Here is a 17,237-nt window from a genome sequence, read left to right on the forward strand (position 1 = left end):
CTCGGGTAGCTTGGAACTGCAGTCTTCAGCTCTCAGCCTCCTGAGTAGCTAGGATTTCAGGCGTGAGCTGCTGGCACCTGGCTCAAAAACTATTTCTGTTTTTTGTTTGTTTGTTTTTTGGGTCCAGTCGTGGGCCTGAACTCTGGGCCTGGGTGCTGTCCCTCAGCTCTTCAGCTCAAGGCTAGCACTCTACCACTTGAGCCACAGCGCCACTTCTGGCTTTTTTTCCTTTTTGCTAATGTGGTACTGAGGAATCGAACCCAGGGCCTCATGCATGCAAGGCAAGCACTCTACCACTGAGCCACCTTCACAGCCCAAAACTATTTCTGTTACTCATAAATATATTGTGTTAGAGTACCACCAAAATTGAAAACATGTAGCTTTCCTTTTCCTAAAATTTACTTAAGTAGATTTTGTTTGCTTCTTTTTATTACTTAAATTCCTATTTTCATCTGAGCCCAACTGCTTTAAACACCAATAGATATGTTCACTTAAGTTTAATTGAACTGAATCAGATTGAATTGGATCAAGCCCAACAATTTCTATTTTCCTCTGGCAAGAACCTATTTGTGTCAGGAGAAAAACAGGCAGTGTAGGCTTCAAATAAAATTCTGATCTGGAATCTAAGCCCGTATTTTTTTAAGCCAATGACACTAGAGATCTAGGCCTTGCATTTACTGGCCACTTAAGCAACATCCCCAGTTCTTTTGTTTTTAAATCTTATTTCTGAGTTAAGGTCTTATTAATTTTACCAAGCTGGTCTAGAACCCATGATTCTCCCACCTCTGCCTCCTGAACAGCTGAGATTAAAAGGCCTACACCACTGAATGCAGTTCCAACCCATCGTAATCTTCCTTTTCCTTTGTCTTCCTTCTTCCCTGTTGGCACAAAAGACTACAAGCCGAGGCCCTGGACTCATCTAGACAGGCCAGCTTTAATGAGGAACTGGAGGCTGATTCATACAAGTCTTCACAGTTTCCCTTGTGGCTGTCCAAAGTGTTCCATCTTTGCCAGGAAACACCCTATTCCCAGCTCTACTTTCTTCCCAACCTCGTCTTCTAGTCCTTGAATGCTCAAAGATTAACCTAACATTTGGCTTGAGAGACTTAAGCCAAGGTATAACTACAAGATTCAACCTGAAAACCTGCATCCTAACATGTACTTATAGCCCTACTAGCTAGGAAACAAATGACAAAATTTGCAGCTTAGCATGATCCACCATTGTCTGAGGCCACAACACATGCCACTATTCTATGATCCCCAAAACTGATATTGCAGATTTCTTGGCAGGTGGTGGTTAAACAGGAAAATTAAGTTATCTGGGAACTCAGGGTAATACCTCCAGGATCATCACGCTAGCAAAAATCAGTATGTGATCCAGACGTGTATAAAGTAAGTCAAGACCACTCGGAGTTAGCTATGCAAACTAAGTTTGTGCACCTAAGTTTGAGGTGCATTGGCATCTTGACTGGCAGTCTGAGTTCATTTCTTTCAGTCATAGGAACATCAATGTAAACACACGTAATATAAATAATGTATAGAGTTGGTGTACATAGAATCAATTCCTGATGATCCTCCTTGATCCTGGCCAGGTCCCTGCAATCTTGCTCTGCCTGAGAAAGGTGAAGCAAAAGGATCCAGTCTCCTCCAGGAAGTTTGTTCTTGTATTATGGCTCTTCTCTCCTTCTGGCTGCTACAAAGCAGGGGTTTTGGATGAAGGGTTCACAAAACCTATGAATAAGGGCTGTTTCCTGGAGGGACACTTTGGGAAGGCCCTCAGTAAATATGGGCCTGGTACCTTACCGGCCAGGCAGCCCTTTGGCTTAGGGGACATTTTCGGCCTTCTGAAGGGTCATCTACTGACAAATTCTCCTTGCCCTGTTCTCTCTCAGATCGCATTGAAGTGTGCAGACATTTGCAATCCTTGTCGAATCTGGGAGATGAGCAAACAGTGGAGTGAAAGAGTCTGCGAAGAGTTCTACCGGCAAGGTTAGTGGTGACCCCTCAGCTGAGATTCTTCCGGAGAGTTATCCCAGTAAAACAGGAAACAGCTTATGAGGGTGATGTTTGCTCTCCCATCAACGCTTATTATCCTAACCTTTCTCTTTAACTGTCTTGCAAATCATCCATCTTCACTGTGCGAAAGAAAAGAAAGAATTTTAATAAATAACATTGGCATATCAAAGAAACAAGTAATAAGAATGCACAGTGAAAATTAGCAACGTGCAAAAACAGGAGATAGACAAGCAGTTGTTTGTATATGTGCCTCTCAGGATACATATGCAGATATAATAATGTGATGGACAGTTTGATCTCTACCCTGACTTTCTCTTCAATGAGCCTAAAAGCCAAGTACCATTAGGGGTCAATCTCTTCCTGACCAAAGGACTCAGATCCTTTTGTCTGCCTTCCCCTTGGTTTCTTCAGCAAAGCTCCCAGTGAAACTGAACACAGTTCTGCAAATATTCCATTCCACCTTTCCATGACAGTTTCAGCAGTGAGGTAGGTGAATTTTCTGTGAAAAGACAAATGGTCTTGAGGGAGGGTGTAATTTTTACAAAGATTACCCTCCTTCATCAGGAAGGCAATGCATTAGAAGCAGGATCCTGACGTTGGGTGGGATATGGGCCTTTAAAACATAGTCTTGTTTCTTCAGGCTCCGTTTCAATGTTCAGGATGTTTGTTCAGGCAGCAATGGTCCCCTCATGCTAGTGACAGCATCGTGTTTGAAAGACCGAGAGCAAATAAAGTTTGAAGTGTCCCACATACCAGCTCTGTAGGGAGGGCAGACAGCCACAGTGAGCCTTTTGAAGAAGTCTCCACTGAAAGATGTGTCAGTGACATCGGGATGGCCCCCAAGACAGAAGACAAAGAGGAACTGAGTTCATGTGGGGCCAGAAGGCTCTGCTTGCCATCGCGCTTTCTCTCTCACTCACAATCCAAGTGCTCACGTAGCTCCTGAAACGCTGGGTAATTTCATTTGAATTGAATGTGAGTGCTTAGAAATCAAAAGCTCAGTTCTAGTTGCCTATGCAGAACAAAAGGAAGTATGCTGAAATTGGAGCAAAGAGGCCTTAGATTAGGTGTGATCATCTTTCTTTCCTGTAAGAAATACAAACTAGTGAGACAGCAGTAAGAGGAGCAAGAAGCTACATCAAACAATGGAATAGAGACAAGGTCCTCCTCTCTAGGATCTTTGACTCAGTTCTGGATTATTGTTGGTGTCAGTTGCCATTGAACCTCCTCTTCTTTGCTCATCTAGATTCTGGGCAACTTGGAGAAGAAGCCATGTCACTTGGGTAGATAGTAAGGTGGTAGAGTTAATTATTTAAAGTTGTTAACTAAGTGGGGCAGATGGTATCAATGAAGACAAGTAACCTCTTGCACAAAGAGGCCCTTGATAAGATAGAACCCTAATAAGATACACACGTGGAGCTCTGTGAGCTGGAAATCATTTAGAATTGCTGTAGCTCTGATCACTGAAGGTGAGTTTTCACCCCCTTTGTTCTGGCATGCCTTTTGTGTGCGGGCGTGCGTGTGTGTGTGTGTGTGTGTGTGTGTGTGTGTGTGTGTGTATGTGTGTATGTGTGTGTGTGTGTGTGTGTGTGTGTGTGTGTGTGTGTCATAAGGCTTGAAGTCTGGGTCTGGGGCTGTCCCTCAGCTCTTCTGTTCAAGGCTAACGCTCTACCACTTGAGCTACAGTGCCACTTCCCATTTTCTGGTGGAGATAAGACTCTCATTGGCTTTCTTGCCTGGGCTGACTTTGAACCGCAATCCTCAGATCTCAGCCTCCTGAGTAGCTAAAATTACAGGCGTGAGCCACTGGCTTTTTCTTCTAACAAAGACTCTGGCACGTCTTCTAACAAAGGAACAGAGAGGGCAACTGATCCTTTCTATTTACGGTCCTTATGGCCCAGGGGAAGTTAAACCTGTTTTGAGATGAGATCACTGCATTCTCTGGTCATCCAAACTATCCTTTATTCTTAGTAATTTTTAAAAATTCTTTAAGGAGGGCTGGGAAGGTGGCTCAGTGGTAGAGTGCGCTTACCTTGCATGCCTGAGGCCCTGGGTTCGATTCCCAGCACCACATAAGCAAAAAGAAAAAACTCAGAAGTGGCGCTGTGGCTCAAGTGGTAGAGCGCTAGCCTTGAGCTGAAGAGCTGAGGGACAGCACCCAGGCCCAGAGTTCAGGCCCCACGACCGGACCCAAAAAAAAAAAATTCTTTAAGGATAACTTGTATCATTTTGATAGATAGGGCTTTCTGTTTAGATTTTGGACTCAGACTCCAACTCATCCAAGTCCTGGACAAGTATCATAAGAATGATTTATAAGGGCTGGGAAGGTGGCTTAGTGGTAAAGTGCTTGCCTTGCATGCATGAGGCCCTGGATTCAATTCCTCAGCACCACAAAAGCAGAAAAAACCAGAAGTGGTGCCATGGCTCAAATGGTAGAGTACTAACCTTGAGCTGAAGAGCTGAGGGACAGCGCCCAGGCCCAGAGTTCAGGCCCACAACTGACAAAAAAAAAGTATGATTTATAATGCTGAGAAAAGGAAAAACCCTTAAAATCAAGGTTGAAGGAAACGATATCCTATCATTTGGAAAAGTGTTCCATTCTCAGAGACTAGGATTTTAAATACCATGTACCTGCCTCCCCACCCGTCAACACTTTAAGAAAGTAGACTTTCTGTCCTGTGGTGACAATAGATTCATATCTATCCCATCAACCTAGTTTCCCAAAAGCTTTAGTGGACCATCTGTTTCCAGCCTTGTTTAATCCTCAACTAATTTTTCTATGAGCAAAGCCACCCAGGGGATGTTACAATTCATGCTAAGAATCCTAACATAGCTAGTTTATCTTTTGTTCCCTCAAAATACTAACAAGCAAAATTCCTAGAGAAGAAACATTTTTGTTTCTTTCTGTTCATAGTCTTTACATTGAGTAGAAAAGTACCTAAAGTATGCAGTGCTATATAACTGCCTATTGAGTAAGTGATCTAACTGGAAGAGCTCCTATTAGAGAGATGACAGAAAAGGTTTAGAGCTGGAGGGTTAGTGCTGGAGATGATGGGATTTGAACTGGGTACTGAAGGATATATGTTGCTCTACGCTTCCTATGATAGGCAAAACAAACAAGTGGCTGGTCAAATTCAAATTAATTAAAATGTCATGAAATTAACTCTTCAGTCCCTCAGTTGTATTGATCATTTTTCAAGGGGCTACCCAAGTGAGCCGTGCAGAGAGTTATTTCCATCATTGCACAGCGTCCCACTAGATGGTGCTGGTCCAGTGAGGGCAGCGGAGATGAAACAAAGGCAGTGTGATGGGGGTGTGTCCCACTCTGTAGTCCGGCTCAGGTTGTAGAGGTTGAGGATGAAAGAATCTTAGAGGCTTCTGTACACCAAGCCAAAGTAGAGCACACATCCACGGGAGTCATCTTAGAACGTGCGTTTGACAAAATATATGTGTTAGGTTTTTAAAAAGAGAACCACACCACGCACATGGTATTCAGGTCAGGGGTAGGTTTATTCATCATTCTGGCTGGCACTAGGCCATGTTAGCACTCCACACAGCTAGGAAAGGCCTGGGAAAGAGAGCATCTGGCCCTCGGAAGGGAAGGGGTGTGGCCACATCAAATCAGATGTGACCTCAGCGGATGCAGATGTGACCTCTTCCAGGTGTGCCAGTTGCCTAAGTAATGCAGGTATTGGGCAGAGACTTTGCTGCATGGAGGGTAGAGTCTGCGCGCCATGCAGGAGCAGACCTTATATTATGTATGTAGTTGAAGTAGAAGAAATGCTGGAGGAACTAAGAAACAAAAACTAAAAATGACTTATTATAAAACCAGACTAAGATCAAAGAGTGTGAAAGCGGAAAAACAAGATATTCTAAGACAGGAAGAAGGGACTTGAGTGCCCTGAGATGAGGGGTGAAGGAAAGGTAGAAATCAAAGATGACTCCTCCAGAACGTCACACTTGCCTGAAAAATCACTATTCATAAACAAAGGCGGGTGAGGAGTGAAGCTGGCTTTCAGCTAACTTAATACTTAATGATACTTGCCCTGGCTTCTGATTTTGTAGCTTCAGATGGTTACTACAAATGAAGATCTCCCTATTTTACCTCCATTTCCTCCTGAATTAGTGTTCTTAAAGGTGGAGAAGTAGAGGGGAAGGAGGATAAAAATCTGTCACCTAACCTGTACTTCTGTTTCATGTTAGACAATTGCCCCTGAGTTGTTTTCCTGTTTGTATAGACCTTATGCAAAAGTTTAGTCCAGTCTAACAACACATCCATTTGCAATAAGCCCATTATATATGGTCATTGACACTCTGATATATTAAATTTTCAGGCAAGCTACCAGAGCAAGTTGGTGCTAAATGGCTCCTGATGATAACAGCAGGGAACTGTAATCCCTACCACAACTTCTTCCAACAGTCATTAAAACCCTTGACACACATTGTATAATTAATCTCCTTTTTTTTTTATTCTTCTTCTTCTTAGGTGACCTTGAACAGAAATTTGAACTGGAAATCAGTCCTCTTTGTAATCAACAGAAAGACTCCATCCCTAGTATACAAATTGGTGAGTTACACTGCATGTCAGCTTACAATTTGGCACCTTTTGAAAAGATACAAATGAAAGATACACATGCAGTTTTCCCAGATCGACACTGAAGGTCCAAATGGCTGAGGCCACACAAACACTTTCATCATAACTGAGCTACTACATTTTCAGTCTTGTTCTCTTAAAGCCATTCTCCCTTCCAAATGTCAATTGTAGTAAACTGTAAAAGAGTAGTATCATTGCATTCCAAATAACTATTCTTTTTATCTAATTGCAGTAGACATAAGACCATTAAGGAAATCAAATGGAAGAGATTTTTCCCTCCAGTAATTCCATCTGCACAAAAAGCCAACCTTTTTCCCTTGCTGTTCCCCTCCCCTGGAACTAAGCATGGATCTTTTCCTTATAACTCTGGATTTGCTGTGTAGCAGTTCATATTGCTATCTGACTGCACAGTCCTCAATCAGCTTCATGCATTCATATGGCGATAGACATCCAATACTTAATTCCTTAACACTGGGAGGAAAATAGGTATTAAAAGAGATCAGCTGAAAATGAAGAAAGTCAGAACAAATTAGAATGACATTCTAATCTATTCTAATCTAATTCTAACCATTGAGGGTAATTGTTCCACAAAAGAGTCTTCAAGTCATCTGCAAGAACCAGGCTGAATTAAGCACCCAGCTACAAAGATTTGAATGAATATTGACCTATTCAAATAGGCATGCTGGAGATTAAAGATGAGATTAAAGATAATCCATCTTTTTCAAAGTATCCTTTAATAATTTTTGGTTATTTTAACAATTAAACCATTCTTTTATCAAAAAAAAAAAAAAAAAACAATGAAAGGGATCTAAAAAGTAATTCCCAGGACAGAGGAGGACTCAGAATTATTGCAAGGTTGGGTGGAATCTAAGAGACAAGGAAAACCCAACAGAAATGCAGCCTCAGCCTCCAGGGGTTCACTTCTGTCCTGTGTATTAGTCGTCTAGTTCTACAGTTGTGTCTAATCTGGAGACTCACTGAGTTAAGCTCTGGCTGGGAAGAAATTTGCCAGACAACTGTTAATAATGTTTTGAACCACATGCACCCTAAACAAAAGTAGTTACACTGTTAACACTCTACCTAGATTTGCAAGACAGGCCTGATTTCATAGATTCTGTCCTGTTGTTGTCATGAGAACACACTGATTTTGTCAGATCATATGTCCTGATTTTCAGCTCAGGAAAATGTGGTTACCATAGATACCACTTTTAAAAATGGGATAGGGGAGGGGCTGAGTAACTAGGGATTCCAGAGGATGCTATACCAGCATACCCGTGCTGTGCTAAAGAGAATGAGAAGGTGATTATAAAACAATGCTCAGTTCATAAGTCCTTCTCTGCCTCTGTTCGACATCTGCCAGCCCAGGGTTGGGAGATGTGAAAAGCACACCTCAAGCTAAACTGGAAATAGCCAAATAGATAAACAATCTAATGGATGCCACAGGCTCCCTCACCCACCCACACAATGATTTCTCCACTGGGTCCCTACACAATGCAGCTATTTCCTCTGTCCTGACTCCTCTCTGACTGACAATGCCCCCTCTCATTTCTCCCACTGCAATCCAGAAGGAGAATTTCCTGAGTGCAGATATTGTTTGGCTTACATCTGATTTTCTATTTAAGTAATTTATCCAGGAGGACTTGGGACTTAATATCCTTTCCCTAGCCCCATTCAGTTCGCCTGTTTTCACTTCCCTTTGCATTTGAAAAAGATGTTAAATCAAATTAATCTTGAACTGGTGAAATCTACAGAAAAAAGAAGAGGAAAAGATTTTTCTGTAATCCCTGTTTATTCTGTGGCTACCACTTCTCCCTTCCCCCTCTGCAATCCCTCTGGGATGACAAAACTTTAGCAGTCAGTTCAGCCCTGGAGAAGACAAAGTTGGTACCACACACTGAGAAAACAGGGTCCCAGTTCCTCATGGGATCTATTCAGACTTTAAAATCACTTAACCTCCTAGCATAATAAGTCTTTATATCTAACAAGTATATATGTGCATGTATATATGCAAAGTGTATGTAAAATACCAGGCAATTTCAAGAACATGAGTTAATTATTTTAAATACCTGTAACTTTGTTATATTTGCATAAATTTGATACGCTTACAATATTAGGATAGTATCATTTTGTAGAACATATATTTATAGATTCATTCATGTGTGTGTGTGTGTGTGTGTGTGTGTGTGTGTGTGTGCTGGTCCTGGGGCTTGAACTCAGGGCCTACGCTCCATCTCTGAGCTTTTTCCCCCCCTCAGGGCTAGCACTGTACCACTTGAGCTTTCTTGGTAATTAATTGGAGATAAGAGTCTCACTGACTTTCCTGCCCTGGCTGACTTCAAACTGCAATCTTCAGATCTCAATCTCTTGAGTAGCTAAGATTACAGGCATGAACCACTGGTACCCACTACAGACTGTATTTTTTATCTCATCTAACCTTTTTCAAATAAACGATATGAGATGGTAAAAATTCAAAAGATGAAGAAAACTAAAAAATAGCAAGCAAAATGGGAAATCTTAATTTTCTGGCTCCTTTTATCCTAAGCCCATTGGCTCTTCTTTATTTCTGGGGTTCAGGTTATCTAAAATGATCTCACAATACTTAAATCGTATTTCATATATGACGAAATATGCAGAAGTACACAATAACATTTTCTATCGCTGCATCCTGTCCCATCTCTCCAGCATCCTCAAGGATTAGATGTTTGCCATTTGTCCGATAATAAACTCATCAAAGTAGATTTTATAATTACGTAAATGGTGAATAAGCTAAAAATTGTATTATGCTGAAAAATATTTAGGTTTTTTTTTCCTCCCCATACTTACATTTCAAGGAAATAAAATCTAAATAAGCCCCAGTTTGTGATATTTCCAATAATCACAACCTAGTCTGAAAGTTAGTATCTTTTTTTTTAAAGCAAATCATGATTAATTTGGAAAGCACATTAACAATAAAACAGGACTAGAAAACAATGAGTCATCAGTCATTCAACATGTCTGTAGTCCCAGCCCTTGAGAGACTGAGAGAAAAGGAACTGGACTTCGAGGCCAGCCCAGGGTTCCTAGACAGAACCTGTCTCAAAATGAAACAAACAAATGGGAGAAAATAGACAAACAGGGAAGTCTAATAGCAAAAAGATCAGTAATTTTGGGAGAAAAATCTGTTCTGTCAGTGGATGTTTATCTTAATTGTAATTGCTTAACAACATAATTGAAGACAAGACCAAACTGTGAGTCAATCGTCTTGAAAACACAGTTCTACAGGGGGCTGATGATGAATTCCGTGGAGTCCGGGCCGAGGACGCCTCCCACACTGGAGGCCCTTCCGCAGGCCCCGCTTAGGTCCAGCCCGCTCTTCCTCTGCACAGAATACGAGCAGTGTCCGTTGTCTCCTCTGTGCCCGGAGCTTTTCCGTGTTTTCCGCGTGCTGACTCATTCCATGGTCCTCACAACCCCCTGGGTTCTCAGCTCCTTTGCACAGATGAGGACACTGAGGCCCAAGACCAGTGAGTCGCGTCTCGAGCTCCTCGGCTCCTGGACGGTGGTTCCTCGGGTCACACCCCCGTGGGTGCCCACTCGTGAGGCGGAGGGGAAGCGGTGTTGGTCCCGTGGTGATGAGTGCCTTTGCCTGTTGCAGGGTTCATGACCTACATCGTGGAGCCGCTCTTCCGGGAATGGGCCCGCTTCACCGGACACAGCGCCCTGTCGGAGAACATGCTGGGCCACCTGGCCTACAACAAGGCCCAGTGGCACAGCCTGCAGTCCAAGCAGCACAGACGCCGGGGCAGCGCCGGCGGCCCGGACCACGCGAGCCCGGGGACTGAGAAGGCCGAGAAGGCCGAGCAGACGGCAGCAGCTGAAGGCCACACTCCGTAGGGCGGCGCCCCGCAGAACGATAGGAGCGGCCGGCCTGGAGCAAGGCCTCCTCCCCGAGGCCGGGCCGGCCCCACGGGGCGCCTCCCGCCAACCAGCGCAGCAGTCCTGGGGTTTGTCCCTGGGCTCTTTCGCAGGCCTCCCACCTGCCACTTCCCTGCCCCGTGTTCTTCTCCAAGTGTACAGAAGCCATGTGTCACCCCAGCATTCGCTGCCGGAATTGAGCGACTCCATTTGGTCATGTGGGAACCCAAACCTGCCCCCCCCCCCGGGGGTAGGCTGACCACCCCACCCCACCCCGGAAGATCAGGAGTGAGAAAGAGGTGCTTCTGCCTGTCCCCCCTTCCCCCGGCCCGCCCAGGCCCTGGGTGGCTCTGTGTGACTCAGGCCAGCAGCATCTGAATCCAGAGCATCTCCGTGTTCGCCATCCCCACCGCAGAGCTCACGAGAAACACACCAGCATCTTTGCAGCTCCAAGGACTTGGGTTTAAAGTGCAAGAGCACAAGTAAGAGCTTGGCAGAAAGTAAACTTCTATTTTAATAATAATAATGGCGATGATGGTGATGATGATGATGATGATACAAATAATAATAAATCTTTTTTTTAACTTTTCTATTTTATACACTACACAATGGATCTAAAACTTGGGACTACGATTACTCAAGTGTACCCAAATTTCAACGAGGGGGTTCGTTGTTCTGTTAATGACTTTATGCCACTTTGGGTCAGAGATCTGGTATCTTCTCTCAACTTCAGAAACCGTGTCTCTCATGCCATCCAGGGCAGGTGCTGTACAGTTCGTTTCTTTGCACCATTAACCAATCTGTCTTTTCTGGATTCAATGACCTGTTTATATTCACCCGTGTACATTTTCTGTAAATACCAAGCGCTACTGAGTCCCATGCCAAAATACGTTAGTATTATTATGGGATTGCTACCTGTATAAACAATGGCACTGTGAACAGAATACTGTTAGTTTTCATACCAGAATGCATTTGTAAATATGGTATAGAGTTTATTAATATACTATTGTTTTGCAGATAAAGGCCTTAACTTTAAACATCTTTCATCTTCTGAAAGCTGCCCAACTTAAATCCTCATAGATGTCTTTCTGACCTGCCTGCCCTCCCCCCCACCCCCACCCCCACCCCCTGACAAACTTTATGCTTTCCAGCTAAGGTCTGACACCAAAACTGAATACATTCTTGAAGGAAGCATTTTTGGAAACTTCTCCCGCATTCCGCTTGAGACCACAGTGTTTCATCTGTGGCGCTAAGCACTGTTTCCTCAGATGACCGTGACTTTTCAACAAGCCTGAAGTCACTTTTCAACGCAGCAATGTTGCACACGGTTGTAACAAGCCAACCGATAACCTTAAGTTGTTGATGTGACTCTTGTGACAGGATGTAGCAGTGCATCAACCTCAAAGGAGATGTAAGGAGTCTCAAAAACCATCTATGACCCTGTCACCCAAGCATCCGGGGATGACTCCCTGCTTTCGGGCCACTCATGTCTCTGCTATGGCTACCGTACCAAAGTACCTTGGTCCATCATGGCTGGCGTGCGTTCCTTTTAGTGTTAATAGAAATTGGATATTTCACTTTCCTTGGTTTCATGTGAACAACTACCTGACTGTTTGGCTGAAGTTAATGTTATTTAAGTAATGCAACTAGTTCGGTTTTATGACAGACTTTACCTTCCTGGCAGGTCATTGTGGCTGTAACCAGCAGAGTCACCCTGAAATTTTGTTGCTTTTTTTTTTTTCTGTAGACACTTGGCTGTAAGATCCAATTTGTTACTGCATTCTTCTTTGGTCTGCTAAACTCTGTGTGCTGAACCTTTTCTTTATAAATCTTAATAACTAATGTGAGATTGAAATTGTTGATGCCCCTTTCTCTTTACTGTAAGGTGATCATTGCTGCCAGGATCAAGCTGTTTCTCCAGCTCATGTGAATGACAGCTAGCTCTCATTTCTAAGCATAACTGGGTTTGGTTTTCCTTTTTTTTCTCCTAACAATCGAATGAATCATTAGACACTTGGCTGGCCTTTAATATATTCCTACGGAGAGACTGAGATTTGCAGAGTTAAGGTTTTGCAGGGAGAACTGGGCACTGGGTTGTATTTTTCCTTAAAATCAGTAGATTGTCCGATGGTAGTAAGGGAAGTGTGAAGGTCTTTTGAAATGGGAAGATGAAAAGGTGAAATTGATGATGGGGATAAGAAGAGAAGTTCTAGAAACTCAATACTAACTTTTATTTTCTGGAGTAAGTATGAACCAACACATGTTGCTTTATCACTGTAATATTCTGAAGCTCTGGAGCTTGGTAAGACCCAAAAGAAAACATGTCGGATGAATTCCTGCTTCTAAACCACTCTGATTTTGGGTCACTGAAAGAGAGGGCTTCTGAACAGTCTGTCTTTAATGTAAATGTCGGGGATAAGAAAGTTGAGATGCAAAAGGAGACTTTTTTGCCATTGAAGCTTCTATCTTGACTTTAGAAATTGGATTTTAATTATAACTATCTCCTAATTTAAATAAGTAAGATCAAGGGCATTCTTAGTCATTCGAAGTTTATAGGACACACGTGTTCATGTTACAATTAGATCTAGAAGAAGAGCTCACAGAGAAAACTTCCAGATATTCACCTGTAAAGCCTATGAACTAATAGTACAATACAAATCTGAAGTAAAATAAGACATGATATATCAACTAGATGCATCTGTCTCTTTCAATGATCTGGCAATTGCTGAGTTCTTCCTTTGTGGAAATGTCAGTTTTTTTTGCCTACCAGTGGCTTTACTGGTCCAAAAGATGGAGTCAATTTAGTAAATTGAGACATGATTATTAGACTGCCCATGGATTTTATGTGTAGTCATATTCTGCTACTCCATGGATCATCAATTTGTTGATTTACCTAGTTTAATTCTTCTAGTGTTTGTGAAGATAGGTCTCAAAGGGCTATTTTTAGTAAGCTAAAGTGAAGATCAGAGAGAGAGAGAAAGAGAAAGAGAATGAGCGAGAGAGAGAGAGAGAGAGAGAGAGAGAGAGAGAGAGAGAGAGAATGTACATCACTGCCAGGCCTGACTTGCAATAGCAGCAATGAATAGTCAGACCCAATTCACAGAACCTATCCATAGTTCCCTGCTAGACTAAGTAAAGACTATCCCTATTTTTCCCTGCTTTTATACCTTCTCCCAAAGGGCCTTGGAGCGCATCCTGCAACTCTGTCTTTAGATAGTGCTTCCGACAAAACACAGGCTTGTTTTGTAATCTTTCCTTGCATTGCATCGGATATGCTCACTGGTTTGGATTTGGTTATCAGCTTGTATTCCTTGGTATTCCTCATGCTTTGTTCTCTTTGGCAAATTCTTTCAGTTGTGTCATCTTGTGTACACATGTAAAGTTTGAGGAAAAAAAATTACACCTTGTGAGTTTTGCTCAAAATGTGGCCTAAATATCCATTGGCATGTTTAGATGAACAATTGAAAATAAAGAGAATTTCTTAAAAATATCACACCATGAAAATATTCTGACTCTCACTGGGGAGCATGCTACGAGCCAACCAAGTAGAATGTTCATGAGAAGAAACATTTCAAGGCAGAGCCCAGATGCAAACATGGCCCATCTACAGGCCGTAGAAGCACCCACTTCAATGAAGACATTACTCAACAATCACTACCTAGGCAGAGAAATGGGCCTCTCTCAGCTCTATATTTCTGCAACTTCCTGATATTTTTCTGACTCACACTTCTGAAATGCACACATGTATGAAAATAAGACACAATGTTTTAGGTTACGAAAATGTACCAGACTCAACGATTACGTTGAAAAACATAGTCACACATTTCGGGATTGGAGGTCATAAGGACAATGAAACAGGTCAGTCAGGACAACTGTGTATACTAAATCCATCTAAAACACAGGAAGAAAATATTACCACCTTTGTTTCCTAGAAACAGCCTTATACATTTTGTTCAATTCAATATATCAATTAATGAGCACAATGCATCTTGATCCATGTCACTCTTCCCATTGTCTCCCCCACCCCATCTCTCCAAGCCCACCAATCTCCTCAAGTTACTTGGCTCTATCTTTACACATACACATACTCTTCCTCTCTCCATATCCTTATAGTGTTTCGTCATCCTATCTCTATTGATTCTCCCATAGCTACTTGATTAACGTTTCTATTCAAATCCACTGATTCCTGAATGCTTCCCCAGGTTGGAGTGCAAGGCTACTTTGCACTTGTAGACATTGTAGATGATAATTAAGAGAGAGAACTAGGTGGTATTCTAAGCAAAGGTCAAAGGTGACCTTCAGAGAGACACAGAACCCTAGCTGAAACATTGTTAAGTAGGCAAAAGCTACATGATCGGTTAAATCTCAAGAAAACAAAAGCTGCTTGAAGACCCAACCACATGCCCAATGATGCACTATGCATTGAGATATCAAAAGACCTGGGCCCTCCAGGAGAAATTGGACCTAGGCCATTAACAGGAAACGCTTCTAAGGGTTTCACGAAGAGGGGGCTCAAATGCACCAAAGCTTCTTCCTGGAGCCCAAAATACTAGAAAGCAGATAAGCTTCAAAGAAAAAGTGAATCCCAACTATGCTTCTGTTGCTAATTTATTCTGTGACTTAAGGGAAGTTACAATATTTCCACACAGTAATAGCTTTCATAGTATTATTATGGTGATTAAAAAAGGCTTCATATTTTTAAAAAAGCACAAAGCTCTCTTGTTAATACACAATAGACTTTTCAATGCATAAAACTTCCCTCATCTCAAATTGCAAAAGGCTTGGCAAATAAGCACTCACACGTTAGTAAGAATGGGGAAGAGTCTAGTGGGAGGGTCGGGACACTAAAGAAGTTCTAGTCAAACTCATTACAAAGTTTTTGACAGATTGGTTAATTTATGTGCTTGTGAATTTGCAAGGCTGAGCACATAGGTGAGCCCTTCAACTTGTTGCTAGATACCAGCTTTATACCAACCACAGCCTATTTTTCTGTTTAGTCTCGTAGAGTCAAAGGTGAAAATGTTTCTGCACAAATGTTTCTGTGAAGAAAACAGCCCTGAAAAACAAAATGAGTGCCATTTATCTCCTTAATGTTTTTTTTTACCACCTAAGCCCAATTTTTGCTGGTGATAGCTCTGGTTCTCTAGAGCAGGCCTTGAGGTTTTGTCAGACTTTTACAGATAGGACACAAACAACAGCTTTCAGAGTGTACTGAGATCCAATCACTACACATACATAAACATGTTCTCAGCTACTCCTTGTTGTCTGAACTCTAGGAGGACACAAAGCAGAGCCACTTGTGAGGATCCTATGAAAGAAAGGAGAAAATTCCTTCCTGCTCTCAGAAAACGCAATGGACAGTGGAACCTTCCAGTAGTGACCAAGTAAGAAGCTTTTAACTCCTTACTTAGTTCCATCCACAAGGGGCTTGAGTTTTCAGTTAAGCAAGAGAGATGATTAGCAAAATTTTACATTGCAGCTGATAGGGTTTGAAAATTGCCTTGTCTTAGTTCTCTAAGCAATGATGTATCATTGATTCAATTGCCTGCAGTGCTCCAAATCTTAATACTGAAAGTGCTGGTTTAATCTCCAGTGGGGTTTTTTGTTCCTTTTTAGGGAAGTAATGTGGTAGAGTGTATCAAGTGTGGCTTTTGGAGTAAGATAGACCAAGATTTTAAATTCCTTATTATTTTTAGTTTAATGCTAGTCAAAATAATTTATTATCTCTGAGTCTCTATCTCTTTATGTATAAAATGATACTAATATATCCCTCTTGGGGTCAAAATTTAAGTAACAAATATAAAACACAAAGCACAAACTGGGTGCTCATGCCTGTAATCCTAGCTACTCAGGAGGCTGAGATCTGGGGACCATGGTTCAAAGCCAGCCTATGGAAAAAAGTCCATGACACTTAAATTAACCACCACAAAAACCAGAAGTGAAGCTGTGGCTTAAGTGGTAGAGCGTTAGGCTTGAGTACATAAAGCTGAGGAGCAGCACTCAGGTCTTGAGTTCAAGCCCCAGGGCCGGCACAAACACACACACACACACAGCACAGCACAGCACAATTTCTAGCAGAAATGGGGTTGTTGTGATTTGGACCTGTAATGTTCCCCTAAGTTTTATTTGTTTATGGCTTGGTCCTCAACTGGGCACATTGGGAGGTGGTGGAACTTTTATGGATGGGGCCTAGTGGAAGGAAGGAAGGTCCTTTGCAGGCATGTAGGGCTCTGACCTCATCCTATCCTTTCATTTCCTAGCTTCCATTAAGTGAGCAATTGCCCCTCCCATGAACTCCCACTATAGTCTCAACTGACTGTAAACTATGAGCCAAAACAAACCTTTCTTGTATAAGTTCATTACATTAGGTGTTTTGACAAATGGAAATTCCTACATCATTTAAGGGGAAAACAAACCTAGCACCTGAGAGTTTGCAATGTATCTTTCTATAAGTTGGATCCATTTCTGTGCAAATAAAAACATAAGAGTTGTTAATAGACATTGAGCATGATTATATCTGTAGGTAGCTAGGTTGATCATATAATCAGCCTAATATTAAAGACAAAATACTGTCCAAAATGATGAAAGAAAAAAAGGCAGTGCTTTTGAGTAGTCAGGATTCATTGATAAGATTGGAAACAGAAAATAGATATGCTTTTTTTGGTGGGGGGTCCGATCGTTGGTCCGGTCGTGGGGCCTGAACTCTGGGCCTGGGCACTGTCCCTCAGCTCTT

General features: G+C 42.2%; 1 protein-coding gene across 2 annotated transcripts in view; it reads left to right on the forward strand.

Annotated features, from left to right (window-relative positions):
- Pde7b (phosphodiesterase 7B) overlaps positions 1 to 10,771 on the forward strand; it is a 307,803-nt gene extending 297,032 nt beyond the window's left edge. For both annotated transcript variants that reach the window (XM_042702651.1, XM_042702571.1), the window contains 3 exons: positions 1,893 to 1,989; positions 6,503 to 6,583; positions 10,245 to 10,771. In XM_042702651.1, coding sequence (XP_042558585.1) covers positions 1,893 to 1,989; positions 6,503 to 6,583; positions 10,245 to 10,483 — 417 coding nt within the window. In that variant the 3' untranslated portion in view covers positions 10,484 to 10,771. The remainder of the gene's footprint in view (positions 1 to 1,892; positions 1,990 to 6,502; positions 6,584 to 10,244) is intronic.
- Positions 10,772 to 17,237: the final 6,466 nt, after the last annotated feature.

This window comes from Dipodomys spectabilis, unplaced genomic scaffold (genome assembly GCF_019054845.1).
Source record: "Dipodomys spectabilis isolate Male_0828 unplaced genomic scaffold, ASM1905484v1 ptg000001l, whole genome shotgun sequence".
Classification (NCBI taxonomy): domain Eukaryota; kingdom Metazoa; phylum Chordata; class Mammalia; order Rodentia; family Heteromyidae; genus Dipodomys; species Dipodomys spectabilis.